The 22,252-nt window shown below is 42.8% G+C and overlaps 1 protein-coding gene across 1 annotated transcript; it reads left to right on the forward strand.

Moving 5' to 3' along the window:
- The first annotated feature begins 3,075 nt into the window (after positions 1-3,075).
- Positions 3,076-21,072, forward strand: LOC124544862 (secreted protein C-like). Its single transcript, XM_047123573.1, has 7 exons — positions 3,076-3,136; positions 5,588-5,607; positions 6,854-6,935; positions 9,421-9,569; positions 13,026-13,110; positions 17,361-17,506; positions 19,633-21,072. Exons 1-7 carry the CDS (start codon positions 3,091-3,093, stop codon positions 21,055-21,057), a joined length of 1,953 nt encoding a protein of 650 aa, XP_046979529.1. The 5' UTR covers positions 3,076-3,090; the 3' UTR covers positions 21,058-21,072.
- The last annotated feature ends 1,180 nt before the right edge of the window (positions 21,073-22,252 follow it).

Raw genomic sequence — 22,252 nt, forward strand, 5'->3', positions numbered from 1 at the left:
CGAATTGCGCCAAGGGGGCCGCCGAGTTTAACGTCCCCTTTGGAAGGATGGGTCAACATCAACAGTGTCACATGTCATCTCTCCTTGACAAAATGAGCAGAGGTTTCGAATTTAATCAGAGGCATTGGCGCAAAGGCTGGTCATCACAAACTTTAAGCAACCAATTCTTCTTCCTTTGCTGTTAAAATACAGGAGGTGAAAATTTCATCCAACCGCCTTAACTCCGAGTCGAGCTACACCGCAAAGACCTCAGTAACGCAGAAAAAGAAAAGACAAGAAAAACACTACGAACCACGAAGGAATTATCTGAATGTGACGCAAACCAGTAGATGCACGATTCAAGAAAAACAAATGATAACAATTTAAGAAAAATTTATTGATTTAATGACGAGAAAGAGCTTCACAAATTGAGCAAGTCAATAACGCATTGGTCCATCTCTGGCCCTTATGCAATCAGTTATTCGGATTGGCACTGATTGATAGAGGTTGTTGGACGTCCTGCTGCGGGATATCGTGCCAAACTATGTCCGATTCCCGCTTTGTACCGTCAAAATACGGAGATAGTTGGAGGGCCGTGCCCACAATCCTCCAAACATTCTGAATTGGGGAAAGATCCGGTAACCCTGCTGGCCAAGGTAGGCTTTGGCAAGCACGAGGGCAAGCTGTAGAAACTCTCGCCGTGGGCAGGCGGGCGCTATCTTGCTGAAATGTAAGCCCAGGATGGCTTGTCATTAAGGGGTGGTAATCTGGGCGGAGAATATCAATAACGGACCGCTGTGGTGTGAGGGTGCCGTGGATGACAACCAAAGGATCCTGCTATGAAACGAAATTGCACCCCAGATCTTCACTCCTGGGTGTCGGGTTGTATGGCTGGAGACAGTCAGACTGGTATCCCTCCGTTGTTCCGGGCGTCTCCAGACACGTTCTCGCTGGTCATCGGGGCTCAGTTCGAAGTGCGACTCGTCACTGAAGATGATTCTACGAGAGTCAATAAGATTCCAGGCCGATTGTGCCCGACACCACTGCAAACGGTGTTGCTGGTGTACACAGATCAATGGTAGTCGGCGCCAGGGGCATTGTGAGCTCAACCTCCTTTCTATACGGCGCCTATTAATGGTGCTTGTGGTCACTGAAGCACAAGTTGCTCGTCAGATTAATAAAAATGTAAATGCCGTGTGACTAGGGCCTGCTGTCGGGTAGACCGTTCGCCGGGTGTAAGTCTTTCGATTTGGCGCCACTTCGGCTACTTGCGTTTCGATGAAGATGGAATGATCATGATTAAGACAACACTACACGCAGTCCCTGAGTGGAGAAAATCTCCGACCCAGCCGGAAATCGAACCCGGGCTCTTACGACTGACATTCCGTCACGCTGGCCACTCAGCTACAGGGGGTGGACATCGTATTGATGATAACAACGAATTGGGGTTCCTGAGTGCCTCTCTGACGATTGCTCGGTCCTCTCGCTCTATCGTTCGACTATAGTTCGCCCATTCCTGCCTATATCGTCGTATAGCGGCATCGCATTCAAATGCCTAGCAATTCGCCATTTACTCCAACCAGCTTCTTCAAGCCCAACTACACGTCTTCTCTCAGATCATGACATCTTAGGATATTGTTCACGAGCATGTCTGCGAGGTATAGTTACTGTCTAACTGACCACACGAAGTGAATTCGCAAATGCTATGGTGTCGCCACCACCCCTGCATACTATTCTTACCAGACGCGAGGGGAAATTTCTCTGCAGCATTATCGGTTACCTAAGCTAGCAGTTTTGCATTGTCCGTCGCTACCGCTATGAATATCGGCTTCTGACCAATTTACGTAATTCCTTAGTGGTACTTTGCTTTTTTTTTTTTTAGAACGTATGCATCATGCCTAATAAATCCAACTACCCATCTTTCAGTTGACACAATCCTGAATTTTATTTATACCTATCCCGAGTTTAAGGGATAAAATTCCGGTCAGAATCCGTGTCCTATATTCCATCCTTATAATTCTGCTTTGTACCGACGGATTTCATCTGCCCTTTCGACTCATATCTTCAGACCTACTTCATTCCGTGAACCTTTCGTTTCTCTCCGGTAACTTCGTCTCTACTTCTGTCTAGTTTATGCTCCAGACATATTTGGCAGTCTCTGACGAATAATCTAATTTGTCTCCTCATCGCTAGATTTTCAAATTTACCATTTAGTCGACTGTGAAATTAGCTATTCCACAGTGTCTTACAATACATACTTTCGACCTGTCTATAGCTTTTTATTCTTTCATTTGTAGTACCTCGCCTCAAAATAGACATCACCACAAATTTTGCAACGTCATTTACAATTCTAAGTATCTTTCATTTGCTAGTTTTCGCGCTGTTATAAAAAAAATGCAGTAGCTATCTGTACTCCACGAATATCTCATCACGACCTTTCTAAAATTCTGTAGTGTTTCCTCTTCTTTCCACGTGGAGATATCTTCGTCCACTCTGAATCAACGATGAACTGTAGAAATTAGTACTGAGATACCGTAAGTTATGTTATCAGCTTCATTGAGTGATGATGTTTTCATCTCTGAGCTAAATGTCTTGTCCATGATAGTGTCAGCAGAAATCTTCTACATGTTTGCATTCAAACCTCAGGATTTACGTAACATTACATGACTGCACACATCGGCACGGAAAGGAAACCAGGTATTAGGCTGTGAATACATAATATTCACTAAACGTAACGTGCACTTGGCACGAAATATTTCTTATCAGTTACGTGTCGTTTCCTGAAAACAAAGTCTCCAAGTACAGTAATTAAAGGTTACTCAATGACACACGGGCATAAATGTCATAAATGTGCATACACATTTCAAGAGCATCTGCACTTTTTCTTTCGCGACTCCACAATTATCATTTCCTTAAAAGATGCGATCCTTCAAAGGCAGTATTGTCAGAGCGTCCGTATCGGAGACCTTGAAAATCGACAGCTCCCTAACGAAACTACTAGTTGCAAACAACTTACGTAAGGTGGAAAGTTTAGCAACATGGCTGTCGCACGTGAACCTCTGTGCCTCTATATAAACGGATGCTCAGCCAACAGTCATCATCAGTGGCATCATGGCGGTGAAGGCTCTAGTCTCGTTAGCCATCGTCGCCTGTTGTGGTAAGTCATTTCCCCAAAAGGCTTGCGTTTTCGGTGAGAGGGAAGTGTGTACAGTGTTTTTCTTGTTGCACTGTTCTTACTAAATCCTTTCACTAAACCAACAAATCCACTGTATATAATTTCAACTGTTCACGTAGATCTGCTCCTAGAATTGAGTGAGTTTGGCTGGGAAGGCTACGTGGTTAACTACATACAGGTTCTCATAAGGCAATTCGATAGTAGCAATATTTCTGCACGATTATTTTTACTTCTTGGACGCAATCATTTAGGGATTTCACCAATTGTTATTCAAAGGGAATGTTTACATACTTTTCGATCTGTGAGAAAATTGTCGTCTAGTATCTGTTGCATATCGAGAAGTTAACTAGATTTCTCTTTTATCTCACATTTTTTCAGTGAAACGTTTTCAAGCACAAATTTCTCATTTGTTCTGTACAGCATTTCTACTGAAGCGTGCCGACATTGTGGCCATTTGTAGGTGATTTAAGATGGGTTTTAACATATAAAAAATGGTATGTTACAGTGGCTGTCTTCCTCCAACAATATTCTTTATAGTTTGATTCTGTTCACCGTTGAGTTCTTCATATTGCAATTGTTGCCGAGAAGGAGACGCTCTGATTCGCTAGCGGACTGCATGTGGAAAGAAACAATTTATGAAAATATGTATAGTGTTTTAAATAATTAAAATTGTACGTATATGAGTTCAGGCTGAATCTGTGTATTTTGGATTTCGAAAGGTTTTCGATACATTTTCGCAACGCCCCTCCAAAGGAGAAAAACGTAATTTTATTAGACAACTCCTGGTTAACAGAACGCAGAATGTTGTTACTAATCGAAAAACACTGTCACAACCAACATTAGTCTCTGGTGTATCTCAAGGATGTGTTGGATGACTTAAACTGTTCCGAGTAGTTATAAGCGACTTAACAGACAATATTTTCAGCTTTCTGAGGCTTCTGCAAGACGACTCAGCGGTAACAAGGGATGTTACTTTTTCACAAAATTGCTGTGATGCGCACGAAGAAGAGAATGAATACTTAGCACATAGCAGCTTTTTCTAAACCCAAAAAAGTGATGTAATGCGAATGAATAGACGAATGGACCTGATATAGTTTGACTAAATACTCAGCAGCTATTCACAGTAGTTAAGCAACTGGGAATATGTGTATGTTGGCATTCGAGCTGGAACTATCACAAATTTCTATCCGTGGGAGAGGCTGTCAGCACAAATTTCTAGCCGTTGGAGAGGCTAGAGGCTAGAGGCAAGTGTTAATTCACCCACGCTGGAAGTGGATTAAAAAGCCTTCATTAAATCAGTTCTCGAGTATTATTCGTCAGTCTGGATTAGCGTATGGATCGTAATGGAAAAATTAGAGAAGTTCGGAGTAACGTGGAGGTATACCGACAGTAATGCTTCCCATACTTCATCCGAGAGTATAATAGTAGGTTTAACTCATACTGGAGCATCATGTACGCGCTACCACACGCAACACGTCGGTTTGAGAAGCTCTGGTGGTGAAGTACCTGCACTTTAAGTTAGCACCGCGCTGAGGCTCCATGGACAGGAGACTACCTATAAGTCGCCAAACACAGATCTTAATAGGGAATAACTGAGTTCTGTTGAGTTGCAAGCACACCTCCCACCTTAATTGTAGGACGTATTACTAGGCATGAAGTTGAAAAACCACTCACAGCAAACGTACTTTCAATGTCTTGAATACCTCGTACTGCAGTAATTGGAATTCCTATACGTTTTTATGAAACGGTATCATACGCTATTGCTTATCAAGAGCTACTAAAGAATCTCCTTATAAGTGATTCCATTAATCAAACGTCGAGGAAACTGTGGTATATTTTGAATTTGAATAACAGCAGTTCAAAAGGAAAAGCCTCTTGCATGTTGCACATTGTGTTTTTTACATTATTTACCTTGTGCCCCCAGACGCGTTTCTATATATTTACAAAGCATCTTCAGTGGGTGGTAGACCAGTGTCTGATTCATTATTTTGAAGCTAAATAGCTTTCTGTCTGGTGACAAACTGGTTGAAAGTTTGCACTTTTCTTTTTTGTCACATTTGCTGAAGATGCCTTGTAACTAAGGTGAAACGCGTCTGACTGCATGAGGTAAATGAAAAAACTTTGTGTGAAGCATGCAAAAGGCGTTTCTCTTTCGACCTGCTGTAATTTATGTATAGCTGCTGCGAAAATGCCAGCATAAGCAAATTGTTATATTAGATTTGTTTCTTATAGTTTAACTCTGTGTTACTCATCTTTGACAAGAACAAATATTCACGTTTCGGAACTAAATACTAGGCTCTCCATCACTCACCTAAACAAGTAAAGTAACTGATGTTTCATTTCCTAGATATAACTCAATGCTGTACACTGTAACCGCTTCTTGACATTGTTAAATAACTTTTTATCTTACATGTACATTCTTCTGTGTTTCAGGATTCGTTCACGCCCAGCAGGTAAGGGTCTGGTTATGCGGTTATGCAATACTAGACGTCATTTTACCTCGTTACGCTAGACTGTAGCACCAAACATCCGGTAGGAGGGTGATGCCTGAACTGTGGCCGTCGCCCAAAGAGCTTCACTGGAACTGAGAGGTACTGCTTCTTGCTCCGGCTATTTTGCAGGAGATATGTAACCATGGACACATTTGCTTTGCCATCAAGAGACTCAGGTACGAGGTAACACGCGCTATCTGTCTACAACAAGGTAGTGTTTTATGGTCCTTGAGAACTCGTGTGCGATGGTCGCTGCCGTGTAGATAAAGACCCTAAGAGCATACGAGTAAAGTGACACCACGTTTCGTAGTTTGCAGATATTTTTATTATTCAATTTCCAGCCCACGTCTCGAGGCACTGGCGTAATATAGCAAAACGGCAGTTTTCTTTTGCTTTTCTGTTTCTTTCTTCTAAGTAAGCAGTCTTGCGATTGGTTTCACATTGTCTTCCAACTTATTCTCGATATCGCTTTCAAATGCACATACGTCTTACAAACAGCATCGCTGATAAAATGTTTTGCATATTATAGACATCTAATGATAATTTTCTTTGCCCTCTAGCTTTTCTTCCGGGTAATTTAATAGTTACCCTACTAAACTGTCCTTTCTTCTCATTAGAGTGCTCCTTAAAGCCTTCTATTGATTTCCTCATATAATAGATGCAGTGTCACGATACCATAAATCAATTTTTGTTTGCCCCGATTTGCATTGTGTACCAATCTCATGTGCTGGTCTTCAGTGTCGAGAAGGTAATATTTGAAGTCGGTGGACACTAATCTTTAACTACCAATTTCCGTCTTTACGCATGGTATCAAAATTCATAGATAAACATTAGATGCTTGTTCCTCACGTCAGATCAAATAAAAAATATTATGCCAACTAATCTGCAAAAGTTATTCATTATTTCATGCTATACTAGAGGAAAGAGGTAACCTGCTAATGAACAATATTAGACCTTCTGCCGAAAATAGGGATATCATTGAAATAACATGAATCTACGTGCCAGAACGCACCGTTTATTCTGCATTAGGAATTCAGATAAATACTACGTCAGCCTAAAAAACTATTTTTGTGTGAGTCCCATTTACATCGTACAAGATTACCACACTATAGACCTCTCATACCCAGGCCAGTTAGCCGCATCAGATAATAGATTTTTAAAATTTGAAAACACACTTCATATATCTGTGCACAATTCTTTTGTCCAGGCGAGCGACGACTGCGCCAGCATGTGCAGGAGCATCGCACCTCCTGGGTTCCTGATTCCATCGCAGCCTCAGTCAATTTTTGGTAAGATATTCTGCCTATGTTCCATACATATAAGGTATTTTAGTTAAGAAATTCACTATAATTTTATTTCTTGGCACTATTATGCTGTACAGAGAAAGAGCTTCACAAATTGAGCAAGTCAGTATCGCGATGGTCCATACCTTGTCAACTGCCACACACGGTAAGGTGGCTTGTGGAGCATACGAGGTGTGCTCAGAAAGCACGTTCCGTTTGATAAGAAACACATAAAATAGCACAGATACAGAAAAACTGTTTGAGGGAAAAGATTATAAAAACTTGACCTTACTTTCTACAAATCTCCCACCAATTTGTAGGCACTAGTCATAGCGTTCCACAATGTTTTGTAGGACTTCGTCATAAAACGTTGCCGCCAGCACTGTAAACAACGATTGACTTTAGTCTTTACTCGTAACACAGTGTGCCTCCATCCCATCAATAACGGTCAGTACCGTGCCCACAGAACCATCACCATCTCTGCTGTAATGTGCCAAAAAGCCAAGTGCACTTCCCATACGCTAATTTTTGTGTTGCTGTGTGATAGATTTAGGCAGCCAAAGAAAACATAATTCCAGAAATTTTTTTCATAATAATATTGTAAAGAAGTGGTTTTGAAATTTGTGGGAAGTTCTTAGAAAGATCTGTGGCTATAAACTTAAGGTTTTATTTTACGTGGCCCAATTCTTCGTTGATTAAACATTGACTCCCACTTGGTTCGTCGTAGTTAACTTGGTCACGTCCTTCACTGGACTGTCGGACCATCTTCTTACCGTTGAATCACTCATTGTGTTATCTCTGTAGACCTTGCAAATCTGTTTATGAATGTCGACACATTCAGAAAACGAATTACTGATATAACCTCAGGTGTTACAAGTATTTTGCAGCATTAACAACAACACGCAGAGAACTCAAAATAGTGCCATTTCCGTCTCTGTGATTCGAACCAATTACAGAGCAAGCTCCGAATAGCGATTCTAGTGCAGCCGCGGAATGAAATACAAACGGAACTTACTTTCTGGACATACCTCGCACATTCAGGATAGTAAGATATTCAGGAATATAATATTGTTGTATGTTCCCAAAGTTTAAAAATCATAACTAAATTAAGTGATATATCATATCTGTCTTGCTATATATGAGGTTTGGTAGTGAAACTTTCATCGACGTTAACATTTATCAATTAATACAGTCATTGTTTGGCATTAAACACTTGAGCTGTGAGATAAAAGGATGATTTTTGTTATTTGACCGAAATAGAGAAGATCAAAAATATCGAACATTGGAAATAATTCGTATAGTTGCATGTTTTCGTACTGCGTGAGGATGGAGTGTCATGAAAAATACACCAAAAATCTTGATAGGTATAAGGCAGGGGAGTGAGTGGAGGGTGCAAGATGTGAATGGTGTATTGGAAGGTCACTTTCTTGCTCGACAAATGTGGCCTCCAGCAAAAACTAAATTAAAGAGTTGTACTGGGTATTTCACTATGTCGTATGCGACTTCGTACACAGTGATAAGGAGACTTGGGCTATAGAGTGGTGCTATCACTGTCATTGCAGAAAAACTGGACAGGAGCAGCAATGGTCAAGCGGACAGGTTAACACAGTAAACAGACGATTTACTTAACTTGTATTTCTCCTACCGTACAAAGACTCATTAGAAAAAATGCAGCAGTAAATAGAGTCCAATTATTACAACAGCAACAACGATGAAAATCTCTGAGCTAAGCACGAACAGTGGTGTTGTAGCGAAGAGTTTCCTACTGCACATGGGCAGTGTGTCTGCCGCAATCCGTACTATGTTGTGGCAGCAGAGGGTGTTCGTAGTAATGTGCCGTTGTAGGCATGGCTCAGTGGGCACGCACCACTGGTTCCTCCAGAGCTCGCGCGACCGCTATGAGCGTCTGATGGAGACATGCAATTCCCTTGGGGAAATTGTGAAGCCCACAGGGTGGTATCGAACGTGATACCGTACTCTAGGAGTTGTGTCCAGAGAACGGGGGAACGCGAAAATGTCGCGTGACGCTCATGCGCCGTTGCATCGGTGATGATAATGATGTTGGTTTGCTAAACGTCGGGGTCATCAGCGCCCGTACAAGCTCCCAGTCTTTCCATTTCCAGTCTTCCATGTCTCTAACGATAATGGTATGATGGTGAGGACACACAAACACCCAGTCCCTGGGCGTGATCCAGAGGCATCAACGCCAGCAGCTAGACCACGAGCTGTGGATGTAGCGTCGTTCGTTTTTGTTAACCAATTCGAAGTACTTGGCCGACTTGACAGACCACAAACGTCCTCTATAAAATTATTTCTCTTATCTCCCTTTACACCACTTTGTTGCCTCGTAAATATCGTCGTTTCTACTCTACGCATATGTGCACTTATTCCTCGTACATTGTAAACCACTCGGCTCGCACGGCTAGGGCCACAGCGCGTACGGCAGTTAGCAGAGAGCAGCAGCCACGGACTATCCAACTGTGTGTTACAGGCTTCGGGCGCGCCGGCCACGCTAAGAAGCACGGCGCAGCGCAGCGCTCGGCGCACCACGGAGCGGCCAGCCGCCAGAGCGGGACGTCCAGCAGCGAAGCCTGCGACAACATGTGCAAGAGCCTCGAGCAGGGTATGGGCTATGGACGGGTGAGCGCTTCCCTCATTTTAATCTGTATTTCATAGACAAATTTAATATTCCAAAATGTGTCATCATCTCATTCCTCCACAATCACTGTATCCACAGTCTTCCACCTTCACCAGTAAGTCTTCCTGTGTAATGAACAATTCCCGTGAATTTAAGTCTGCCGCAGACTTGCCACAGGGATCTGTCGCTCTTTACTCCAATGTACCCTGACCGAAAATTATCACAACACAAAGTTTCTGGGAAAGAGTTCTATGCCTGTTGCACTTTCTCGGTCAATGAAGGGATGGGTAATTATGCTTGTGTATGACGTCGGAACTGTCGTCCGATGATATCCCATATATGCGAAATTCGAGATAGATCTGGTGGTCGAGCAAGACAAGGTAACGTGTCGACACACTGTAGGGCATGTTGCGTTACAACAGCTATATTTGGTCGAGCGTTATCCTGTTGGAAAACACCCCATGAATTGATGCGTGAATGGCAGCGCAACAGGCCGAATCGCCAAACTGTCGTACAGTTTTGTAGGTAGCATCCGTGGGACAATAGCGAGAGTGCTCCTTCTGTCGTACGAAATGGTTCAAATGGCTCTGAGCACTATGGGACTTAACATCTGAGGTCATCAGTCCCCTAGAACTTAGAACTACTTAAACCTAACTAACCTAAGGACATCACACACAGCCATGCCCGAGGCAGGATTCGAACCTGCGAACGTAACGCTCGCGCGGTTCCAGACTGAAGCGCCTAGAACCGCTCGGCCACACCGGCCGGCTTCATACGAAGTCACACCCTAAATGATAACTGAATTTGGAGGTCATGCGTGTCTAGAACGCAGACAGGTTGATTGCAGGCCTCCTTCTTGCGAACACACGGCCATCACTTCCGCCGAGGCAGAACAAATTTTCATCGGAAAGCACAACAGACCTCCACTCTGACTTACAGTAACCTCTCGCTTGACACCATTGAAGTCGAAAACGGCGGCGGTTTGTGGTTAGTCAGGATGTCTGTCTCAAAGTTGTCCTCGAAGTAACCGACTTGTAACAATTCGTTATGTTACTGTGGTGCCAACCGCTGCTCAAATTGCTGCTGCAGATGCAATGCGATGCAACAGAGCCATACGTCGAATACGATGTTTTCTTTCTCAGTGGTGCCACGTGGCCGTCTGGAGCCAGTCTTCCAGCAACCGTACAGTCTCGTAACCACCGGTGGCAGTAATCATGTGCAGTGGTTGCGTTCCTGTCAAGTCTCACTGCAGTATCGCAGAAAGGACATCCGGCATCTCGTAGCCTTATTGCAACTCATTGAGTTGCTGATAATGGTGTCTTTCTCGTCTTGAAGGCATATTTTAGTAACATCAATTAGCAACATCCGGCCTCAAAGGTAACTAACTCTCACGACCGTTACTGCGTGTATTTAAAACAAATCTGATTTGCATCCTCATAAGGGTGCTACGTATTCTTTACAGACGAATGGAAAAACTAGTAGAAGCCGACCTCGGGGAAGATCAGTTTGGATTCCGTAGAAATACTGGAACACGTGAGGCAATACTGACCTTACGGCTTATCTTAGGAGCTAGATTAAGGAAAGGCAAACCTACGTTTCTAGCATTTGTAGACTTAGAGAAAGCTTTTGACAATGTTGATTGGAATACTCTCTTTCAAATTCTAAAGGTGGCAGGGGTAAAATATAGGGAGCGAAAGGCTATTTACAATTTGTACAGAAACCAGATGGCAGTTTTAAGAGTCGAGGGACATGAAAGGGAAGCAGTGGTTGGGAAGGGAGTAAGACAGGGTTGTAGCCTCTCCCCGATGTTGTTCAATCTGTATATTGAGCAAGCAGTAAAGGAAACAAAAGAAAAATTCGGAGTAGGTATTAAAATTCATGGAGAAGAAATAAAAACTTTGAGGTTCACCGATGACATTGTAATTCTGTCAGAGACGGCAAAGGACTTGGAAGAGCAGTTGAGCGGAATGGACAGTGTCTTGAAGGGAGGATATAAGATGAACATCAACAAAAGCAAAACGAGTATAATGGAATGTAGTGGAATTAAGTCGGGTGATGTTGAGAATATTAGATTAGGAAATCAGACACTTAAAATAGTAAAGGAGTTTTGCTATTTGGGGAGCAAAATAACTGATGAAGGTCGAAGTAGAGAGGATATAAAATGTAGACTGGCAATGGCAAGGAAAGCGTTTGTGAAGAAGAGAAATTTGTTAACTTCGAGTATAGATTTAAGTGTCAGGAAGTCATTTCTGAAAGTATTTGTATGGAGTGTAGCCATGTATGGAAGTGAAACATGGGCGGTAAATAGTTTGGACAAGAAGAGAATAGAAGCTTTCGAAATGTGGTGCTACAGAAGAATGCTGAAGATTAGATGGGTAGATCACATAACTAATGAGGAAGTATTGAATAGGTTTGGGGAGAAGAGAAGCTTGTGGCACAACTTGACCAGTAGAAGGGATCGGTTGGTAGGACATGTTCTGAGGCATCAAGGGATCACCAATTTAGTATTGGAGGGCAGCGTGGAGGGTAAAAATCGTAGGGGGAGACCAAGAGATGAATACACTAAACAGATACAGAAGGATGTAGGTTGCAGTAGGTACTGGGAGATGAAGAAGCTTGCACAGGATAGAGTAGCATGGAGAGCTGCATCAAACCAGTCTCAGGACTGAAGACCACAACAACAACAACAAGGGTGCTACAAGCACCATTCGTATGCAGCTGGCGTGGAATGTGAATAGATACCATCTTTTAGAAGTAGATACACGCATACCAACATACATCAATGTCGTACAACTTCTAGTTGGTGTTGTGATTTCTTTCCAGTGGCTGAATATTCAGGATGTACTATGTGTCTGACCACTTTAATAATTTTTTGATAGCGAAGCAAAGTAAAAAAGTGTGAAACGGATGTCGTTTAAGCTACCGTGGTGACATTAACCTGCATGAAGTCTGCCTTACAGCTTTGATTTTTACGAAGTAATGTAAAGCAGTACGTCTTTTTGAATGGCACACTGCATCTTTTATTCAGTTATCCACGTCTTCTCCTCGCGACCTGTTCGAAAAGGGTATCGCAGTGTACTACTCACTTAAAAACGATTTTATTTAAAATGTAACACAGAACTGACTCTGGGTCCCCTCTGCTAGCACACGCTGCAAGTACTTACGGTAACGGATCTCGTTCTCTTTCTGAACTGAGAGTAGAAAATTGAAAGCCGAGAAATATTCGCAATCATGACACGGTCAACAGTCTTCAGTTGAAGTTTTGCGTCAGCACAGTGTACATCAACGAAGAGAAACCAGAAATGCCATTAAACCAAGGGAAATGTAATGGGTGTTGGACACGTTCGTCGTAGCTGGGAGCTTAAGGTTTCATTGTAGTATTCCAAATCTAAGAATGTAGTAGAATTTTCATCTAACCTTCAAGATTCATTACTGTGCCCTTATACATTTCTTTTCAGGAATTCTCTTGTCCAACCTTCTGCAATGGTTTCAGCGGGTCTTCTGGGCGATCTAATCCCTCAGCACGAAGCATTCATAAGCATGGTAAGAACAGAAACCTACTATAATTGTCTTTTTTATTGCTCACTCCTCATGCCGCAATAACTGGTCTTAGCTCTGCGAGCTAGTACTATAGTGCCGTAGAACAATTTCTTTCATTAATAAACACTGCAGCACAAATAATTTCACGGTTTGTGCGACAAAATGCTATTAAATAAAAAAACGTTATTCATAGAATGTGACGATACTTAGGCAAAGCGCGTAACAGAACGTACGATACAAATACCAACAGTCAAAGGTTTGGAATTTATATTTGGGCACAGGGACGTAGGCGATGTGGTTGCAACTCGCAGTGTGATCACACAGAGCAGCAATATTGTAGGGGATGTGAGCGCAGCGTTCCATTTGCAGATCTGCTCTTGCGGGCAGGGAAGGAAAATGCACACATTCTGTGCGGTGCTGTTAGTTGGAAATTTATCCCCTAACTATAATGCAGTATATTTCATAATTCAATATGCACTTCCAAATAGGCAATGCAGTCACTCCTTTTACGCTGCGTTATAACTGCAGACAGTATACAATACTGTCAATGACTGCACAGCTAATGTCTCTTTCTTTCTTTCTTGTTATAGTGAGGGGATCTGTTATTTTCTGCAGCAGTGAAAGCTATCGAGCTGGCTCGCACAATATAGAAGTTTATACAAGAGGACAACAATGGCTTATAATTGTATTCAGAAGTGAAAGCTGTCCTACGGAGCAGGTAGCAGACGGGGATTTTGCTACATTCCACATCACTTCCTCACTTTTCTTTGCCAACAGATATCCTTCGCAGTATGGCCAGTAGATGATGTCTCACAACTGTCCCTCCTAGTTAACTACCCCAAGTGTCTTCTTCGACGAGAAACTGAACAAACTGTACCTAGTTACGTTCAGTCAAACCAGTTGAACTATCACACCAAAGGTCTTCAGTTCGTGGTTTTTGTGCTATACTACTGTGTAAACAACACAGTTTTCATATCAACTGCTTCAGACTTTTACATGTCATAGCTATTTCGTTCTCTTTCTTTATGTATGCTGACCCTCTTTCCTTGCATCTATATAGTGCTGTGATGGATCTCTAAACATATAGGAAAAAATACTGTGCAATAGTGTAGAATTTAATACACTGATGATAACGAGATGATGACCGAAGAGAAAATAATGCTGTGAAGCTACGTACCGCAGTGACTCTCGACGCCTCCTGTGAAGTCGAGGTTCAGGTTAGATTCCTGACCTGGCAGCTCGTTTTAAACTGATAAGAGGTTCTCAGACAGTGCACATCCTATGCAGAATGAATTATTGGTTCAAATGTCTCTGAGCACTATGAGACTTAACATCTGAGGTCATCAGTCCCATAGAGCTTAGAACAACTTAAACCTAACTAACCTAAGGATATCACACACATCCATGCCCGAGGCAGGATTCGAACCTGCGACCGTAGCGGTCTCGCGGTTCCAGACTGTAGCGCCTATAACCGCAAAGCCACACAGGCCGGCTAATGAATTATTCAGTCAAAAGCTGCAAGGTGTGTAGAATGTACGATTTAGCAGCTTGAATTCAAAATTTGTTTTCTAGTTGCTATGTTCTTCTGTATTGACGCCATCTTGAAGTTATAATACGTGCTGTTATTACATTAGTATTGAAGACTTTAGTACTTGCAGTGTAGATGGTCACACAGCGACCGAAATCGATTAGCTCTATCAAATTATTTCGAACTTCTTACGATCGATGCTGCCACTTTTGTCCCTTAAAAAGAAATACTATGTACAAACTTGATACTAATGCGCCGACTGTGAGTACTGAATGACATAGACGTATGCGGCGTAACACAACTTACAGTACTGAGGAAAAAGATGATGAAAAATATTATAAAGCATAAGATCCTAAGATTGCAACATACTCGTGCTATTAAATGTTTTACTTGGAATCTTCGCATTTGAAAGTTTCTTCAGAGTCCACATCACTGCAAGTCGCCACCATGCTGGTACAATGTCAGGAGTATATAAATTGATATTATATGCTAAATAATTCCTCTTTTTATAGAAATGCCTATCTTATTATTTCCATTCTGCATTTAATATCGTCTTTGTTTCATCCATCATCAGTTATTTTACTGCCCAAATAGCGAAACTCGTACACTACTTCTTGTTTCTCGTTTCCTAATCTAATTCCCATAGCGTCCACTGACTTAACTCCATTACATCCCATTATTGTTGTTGATGATAATCTCATAATGTCTTTTCAAGACACATCTATTCTGTTCAGCTGCTCGTCTAAATCTTTTGCCGTCTCTGACAAAATGACAATGTCATTGGGAAGTCTGAAATTTTTTGTTTCTTCTCTAAACTTCAATTACTTCTCCAAATTTATCTTTGGTTTTTTTTCACTGCTTGCTCAGTCTACGAATAGAATAACGTCTTGGTTAAGCTCCAATCTTCTTTGACTCCCTTCCCTGTTACGGCTTCCTTTCACGTGCTTCAACGGTTTCTGTGCAAATTGTAAATAAACTTTCGCTCCATGTGCTTTACGTCTGTTACTTTCAAAATTTCAAAAAGTGTAGTCCACGCCACACAGTCAAAAGCTTTCTCTAAATCTACAAACGATATAAATGTATGTTGCCTTTCTTCAACCTGCCCTCTAACATAAGTCGTAGGCTCATTTGGGTTCGTATACCTAAGTTTCTTCTGAACCCGAAATGATCATCCCCAACATCAGCCTCTACCAGCTTTCCATTCTTCTGTGAATAATTCGTCTCATTACTTTGCCACCATGACTTAATATGTTTAGGTAGTATTCATACCATCAGATCCGGTCTACTTGCAGTTATTACGATCTTCGTGAAGTTGCAGACCATGTCGAATAATTCTATTACGCCCGGGTCCCCCAAGGATCTTAGTAATTGTGAGGGAATATGGTGATATAATTTTAAATTACAGTAATTTGCGGGTTCTGACAGTTCTATATAGGGATCCTCAAACAATGTCGAATTTTTTGTTGGAAGAGGTATGGTCCCCCAGTGAAAGAGTGCCATTGCCTACCGGGATTTTTTTTTTCTTCAACCACACCATGAGTCGACATGCGTGGGCAGGTCCTCAGTAAAGGAATTGGAAAGCATATGGCTTGTAAATTTCTAGAATTCTTGTCATTTTCGCAACTTAATTTTCATCCTAGTTTATTCTCAAGAAGTGTGCAGAGAAATTTGGAAACTGATATGGGTAAAAATATAGCAGCTTTAAGTATACGGTTCTTTGGAAGGAGAAGTGTTTGGGACTACGACTCCCCTGCCCCACCCCCATTATATATGCGACTGCTCCAAGTATAGGCACCTTGAAGGATGTACACAAGGTGTCCCTCCTAAGAGCCGGCAGGCTAATTTTCTCTGGTGTTTCAGCAGTGTAGCTAAAGTCAAAAAACAAATACAGCTCATCACATATATCAGTGTCGACGGAAAGCGTTGTTGTGTTTCCCGTTACAAACTGAACAATGTTTGCACCGGAATTTTACGAGTCCATTCGATAGAGCGGTCTAGTGCGATAATTGTGTTAACTGAGACATTATAACTCGAAAAATAACCAGCAGCGACAGAGCCCCCCTGGCCTACTCTAACTGCTACCGCCAAGCATTCAACTCTACTTATTCACTACTGGATTGTGGTTTATTCTTCGTGTTTTACTGTTCCTGTTAGTACATGTGGAGAAAATGAATATCGGACTATACTAATTTGAGAGCGCTCTATCGAATGGACACCTAAAATTCCGATTTAAAAATAATGTTGTTAGTAATGGGAAACAAACAGACGCTTTCTGTTGGTACTGTGTGTTGCATGCGAGACTTGCCTGGTATTAATTGTTTGGGCTGACTCCAGCTGCACAGTGCGAAAGTATATTCTCTGATACAGACCAAAAAACTTTAGCAGTGTTCTTTATGCACACAGCGTAAAGAATGGGATGATGTACTGCAGAAGTTACACGTTGCCAGTACAGCCTCCTTTGAGTTGAAGTTTGTAATGACCAGTGTTTCTCCTTCTCTCCCACAGACACACACACACACACACACACACACACACACACACACTGCACGCATCACACACGCAGGCACGTGTATTACTACTGTTTCTCCGTGGACGTACGCAAAAGGTTGAGGGTTCAGCTGTACTTGGACTGGAGAATTTCTGCATCCACATCACACACGTCTACGACAGTGGTGAGAACCCCATTGCCTCTGGTCTGATTAACATGGGATGTCACGTGTTACAGCCGGTAGCCGCTCGGCTCACGCCCTGAAGAAGCACCGCAGCGTACGTTCGGCGATGCCGCTCCCACTCGCTGCCCAACAATCCCGCCAGCAGCGACAAGAGAACGGCGCAACGGAATTCTGCAACGCCGTGTGCCCTACGCTTGCGGTAAGCAACCTTGCTTGATTGACAACCACTGCCCATCGATCCGTGCGCATTGTGATACTAGTGCAACACACGAGAGCTGTAATCACTTATATCCCTTATATAACAGAGTACGCAAATACATTAGTTTATTACATACAGTACATAGGACTTACACAAAACTAAAAAAAGAGCAACAATATAGTTAGAAAGAAACTCCCACCAAAAGTACTGCTCATTATTCTGATTGTTTTGTGCTAGATTAATTCACATTGAATTTCAGCATGAAAACTTATCCAAGACGAACAAAAAATATCTCACAGAAACTTAAATTACAATATGGTTATTAGAACTGAAGCAGTACTACTCACACATACATCAAAAAAGTTTTGCATTACCCCAGTTCCCAGAACTGCTGAAGATAGACGTTGACTGTCGATATTGTATCACAGACACAGTCTCTTTGACTGTTCATAGAGTCACTAAACCGGCCCAAAGATGTAAACAACCACGCATGAGCAACGCCTATTAGATGGAGGGGGTCCGACGGCCGACCAGTTCCAGTCATTCCACCACGAAGGAGGTACACGGCTCGTGTTGTCTGTAGTTTAACCATGCCTAGACGGTCAATACCGCGGTTCGATCATGTCCGTATTGTTACTTTGTGCCAGGAAGAGCTCTCAACAAGCGAAATGTCCAGGCGTTTCTGAGTGAGCCAAAGCGATGTTGGTCTGACATGGAGGAGATACAGAAAGATAGGAACTGTCGATGACATGCCTCGCTCAAGCCGCCCAAAGGCTACTACTGCAGCAGATGACCGCTACCTCGGATTATGGCTCGGAGGAACCCTGACAGCAACGCCACCGTGTTGAATAATGCTTTTCGTGCAGCCACAGGACGTCGTGTTACGACTAAAACTGTGCGCTATAGGCTGAATGATGTGCAATTTCACTCCCGACGTCAGTGGCAGGGTCCATCTTTGCAAACGCGACACCATGCAGCGCGGTGCAGGTGGGCCCAACAACATGCCGAATGGACCACTCAGGATTGGCTTCACGTTCTCTCCACCGATGAGTGTCGCATATGCCTTCAACTAGACAATCGTCGGAGACGTGTTTGGAGGCAACCCGGTCAGGCTGAATGCCTTAGACACGCTGTCCAGCGAGTGCTGCAGGGTGGAGATTCCCTGCTGTTTTGTGGTGGCATAATATGGGGCCGACGTACGCCGCTGGTGGTGACGGAAGGCGCCGTAACGGTTGTACGATACGTGAATGCCATCCTCCGACCGATAATGCAACCAGCTCGGCAGCATATTGACGAGGCATTCGTCTTCATGGACAATTCGCGCCCTCACCGTGCACATCTAGTGAATGACTTCCTTCAGGATAACGAAATCGTTCGATTAGAGCGGCCAGCATGTTCTCCAGCCATAAGCCCTATCGAACATGCCTGAACAGACTGAAAAGGACACTTTATGGACGACGTGATCCACTAAGCACTCTGAGGTATCTACGCCGAATTGTCATTGAGGAGTGGGGCAATCTGGACCAACAGTGCCTGGATGAAATTGTGGATAGTATGCCACGACGAATACAGGCATCCATCAGTGCAAGAGACGTGCTACTGGGTATTAGAGGTACCGGTGTGTACAGCAGTCTGCACCATCACCTCTGAAGGTCTCGCTGTATGGTGGTACAACATGCCATGTATGGTTTTCATAAACAATAAAAAGGGCGGAAATGATGTTTATGTTGATCTCTATTCCAATTTTCTGTACAGGTTCCGGAACTCTCGGAACCAAAGCGATGCAAAACTTTTTTTGATTTGTGTATTTCAATAGTTATTGACAAAATATTGGTCGTTGCCCTCGTTGAAGATCCCTCTTAGCAAAAGAAAACGTCAATAACAAAACTGACGAAACAATTATGCTACAATTACGTTGTGATAGCTCTATAGCGCTACATCATTGCTGCTTTCAGGAAAGAATTGAGCGTTAAGTAATAGGGTGCCTTCCTTGGTCAGTATTACTGTTCATTTACAGTTATAACGGACCACTTCTGCTCCATTACTTATGCTGCTTTGTAGATTTTAGTGTAGTATGATGTGAACTGTGCAGTGCTACGAATGTTGATTGTCTGTTATTTCTGCAGGAGATTTTTTTTTCGGGCTTTCTAATACCAGGCGGATCAGCAGGTGGATCAGGAGGAACAAGTAGCTCAGGTGGTTCCTATGGGTCTGGCGGCTCAGCTGACAGTTCAGGTGGGTCAAGTGCAACCACTGGTGGAGCAGATGACTCTACTGGCTCTGCAAATGGCCAAAGTGGCTCTACTGACGGATCCACGGAATCTTCAGGTTCTGGTGTGACTACTGGTGGTTCAAGCGGATCTGCAGGCGGCTCTGGTGGATCAGAAGACTCTACTGGCAGTTCTACTGGGTCCACTGATGGTTCTAGTGCATCTAATGATGGAACCTCCGGATCTTCAATTTCTGGTGAGACTACAGAAGGTTCAGGCGGATCGACAGGCGCCTCTGGTGGATCAGGAGGCTCTACTGGCAGTTCTGCTGGGTATACAGATGGCTCTGATGCATCTAATGATGGGACGACCGGATCTTCAAATTCTGGCTCAACTACAGAGGGTTCAAGCGGATCTACAGGTAGCTCTGGTGGATCAGACGACTCTAGTGGTAGTACACATGGTTCAGGTGGGTCTACAGGCAGCTCTGGTGGATCAGACGACTCTACTGGCGGTTCTTCTGAGTCGACACATGGCTCTGGTGCATCTAATGATGGAACGACCGGATCTTCAAGTTCTGGCTCGACTACAGAAGGTTCAAGTGGATCTACAGGTAGCACTGGTGGATCAGACGACTCTAGTGGTAGCACACAAGGTTCAGGTGGGTCTACAGGCAGCTCTGGTGGATTAGACGGCTCTACTGGCGGTTCTACTGGGACAACAGCGGGATCTACTGGTTCCATTGGTGGCGCCACTGAATCATCAGGTTCTGGTGGGAGTACAGATGGTTCAAGCGGATCTACAGGCAGCTCCAGTGGATCACATGACTCTACTGGCAGCTCTAGTGGGTCTACAGATGCCTCTAGTTCATCTGATGATGGATCCAGCGGTTCTTCTAGTTCTGGTTTCACTACAGAGGGTTCAAGTGGCAGTTCTCATGGGTCACATGACTCCACTACTAGTTCTAATGAATCTAGTGATGACATCACAGGATCATCAGGTTCTGATTCAACTACAGATGGTTCAGGTGGAACAACTGGTAGCTCTGATGGATTAGGTGTCTCCAGCAGTGGGCAAGGTGGATCTGATGATGGATCAGTCACTTCCGGCGGTGGACAGAATTATCCTGATATCGACATCTGCCTCTTCGAGCCGAGGAAAAGTGCAGGTGAGCGCAAAGCAGCATCGAAGTCAAGTTCGTCAGTAAAATCTACAGCAACAAGACATGGAGGAAAGGAAAGGAAGAGAATAAATGCGGCTGCCAGGTCTGGTCACAAACATGGATCGAAAACCTCAGCTTCCAGAGCACATCGAAGACAACATACAGCACATAGTCACTAACTTTTCAGTTCAGTTATTCCATGTTTACCCAGTTACTGTAGCACATTCTTATTTCTATTCTCATTCCTGTTGTCACTACAATCACAAAAAAATACATAGTAGCTTGTTCACAAGCTATGTTGGATAAAAATAAATATTATTTTTCAACATTTAGTGGCTGATTGAATGCATAATTTCTGACCGAATTTCGTCCCTCACTAAGAACCCTAACGTTGTCTCATAACATTAATTCTTATGCTATACGGTACATTTCATTATATCTCACGTGGAATATTTTTTAACAAAGGAAATCAAGGTGGTAAAACATCTGATATCCTACTAATCCGGTTTAAGAACTCCCTAATAACATAATGCTGGTTAAAGTAGAGTCTCCTTATTGGAAACGATACTTCAATGTCTATTAACTAAAGATCCAAAGATAACGCTGAAACTTCCTAAAGCATCCACTTTCTGCAAAACGCAAAATATATTATGGTTTGCCAACAACAAAGGGAATTCTTATTACGGATTTGAAGATTCATTAGATAAATCCAAAGAGCAGGGAATGCAATGTACATTCATGTGCGTACAATATAGACCAATTATGTATTTGTGTATCCTCAGCTGCGGAAGGAAGCTATGATTAAGAGGAAGTGGCGATGGAGAGGGATGTAGGTGATAAGATCACAAAAGGGGGGCCAAGCAGGTTGCCTCCAGTTGTCAGTGAAGTCAAAATGTAATCCCATGACGAGTATTGTAGGGGCGCTCACGTACACGCAAGCGCACACACACTCACAACACATGCACACCTACAGATGCACACACGCTGTTCCTGGCATAAATCAACCGATCTATGCACGATTTTGCACATTTAAGGTTATACACTTTTATTTGCTTGATTCTGATTCCTTGCACTGTAATGTACACTGCTAACCATCACTACCTTATTTCGAGTGATTTACTACACGAGGTACGTGGATCTGAGCTACATAACCGATAAATTTTCGAATTATATTCTCATAAATGAAATATTTTTTATCATTGTGAAGTATAGATGTTAAAAAATACACACATACAAAAATACTGATGCATACATACACAGTTCTGCACATTTACTAACGTGAACTTGTTAATCTATGCACACTGATCATGTATGAAAAGAAAATGACATTTCAATCAACACCGATTTTAAGCGGAATACTTCGCGCCTGCAAGA

Source organism: Schistocerca americana, chromosome 8 (assembly GCF_021461395.2).
Source record: "Schistocerca americana isolate TAMUIC-IGC-003095 chromosome 8, iqSchAmer2.1, whole genome shotgun sequence".
Lineage (NCBI taxonomy): Eukaryota > Metazoa > Arthropoda > Insecta > Orthoptera > Acrididae > Schistocerca > Schistocerca americana.

Coding starts and splice junctions, on each gene's coding strand:
- LOC124544862 (XM_047123573.1), top strand. CDS start 3,091: ATGGCGGTGAAGGCTCTAGTCTCGTTAGCCATCGTCGCCTGTTGTG. Junction 9,570..13,025: donor AGGGTATGGGCTATGGACGG/GTGAGCGCTTCC, acceptor ATTTCTTTTCAG/GAATTCTCTTGTCCAACCTT. Junction 13,111..17,360: donor ACGAAGCATTCATAAGCATG/GTAAGAACAGAA, acceptor CACGTGTTACAG/CCGGTAGCCGCTCGGCTCAC.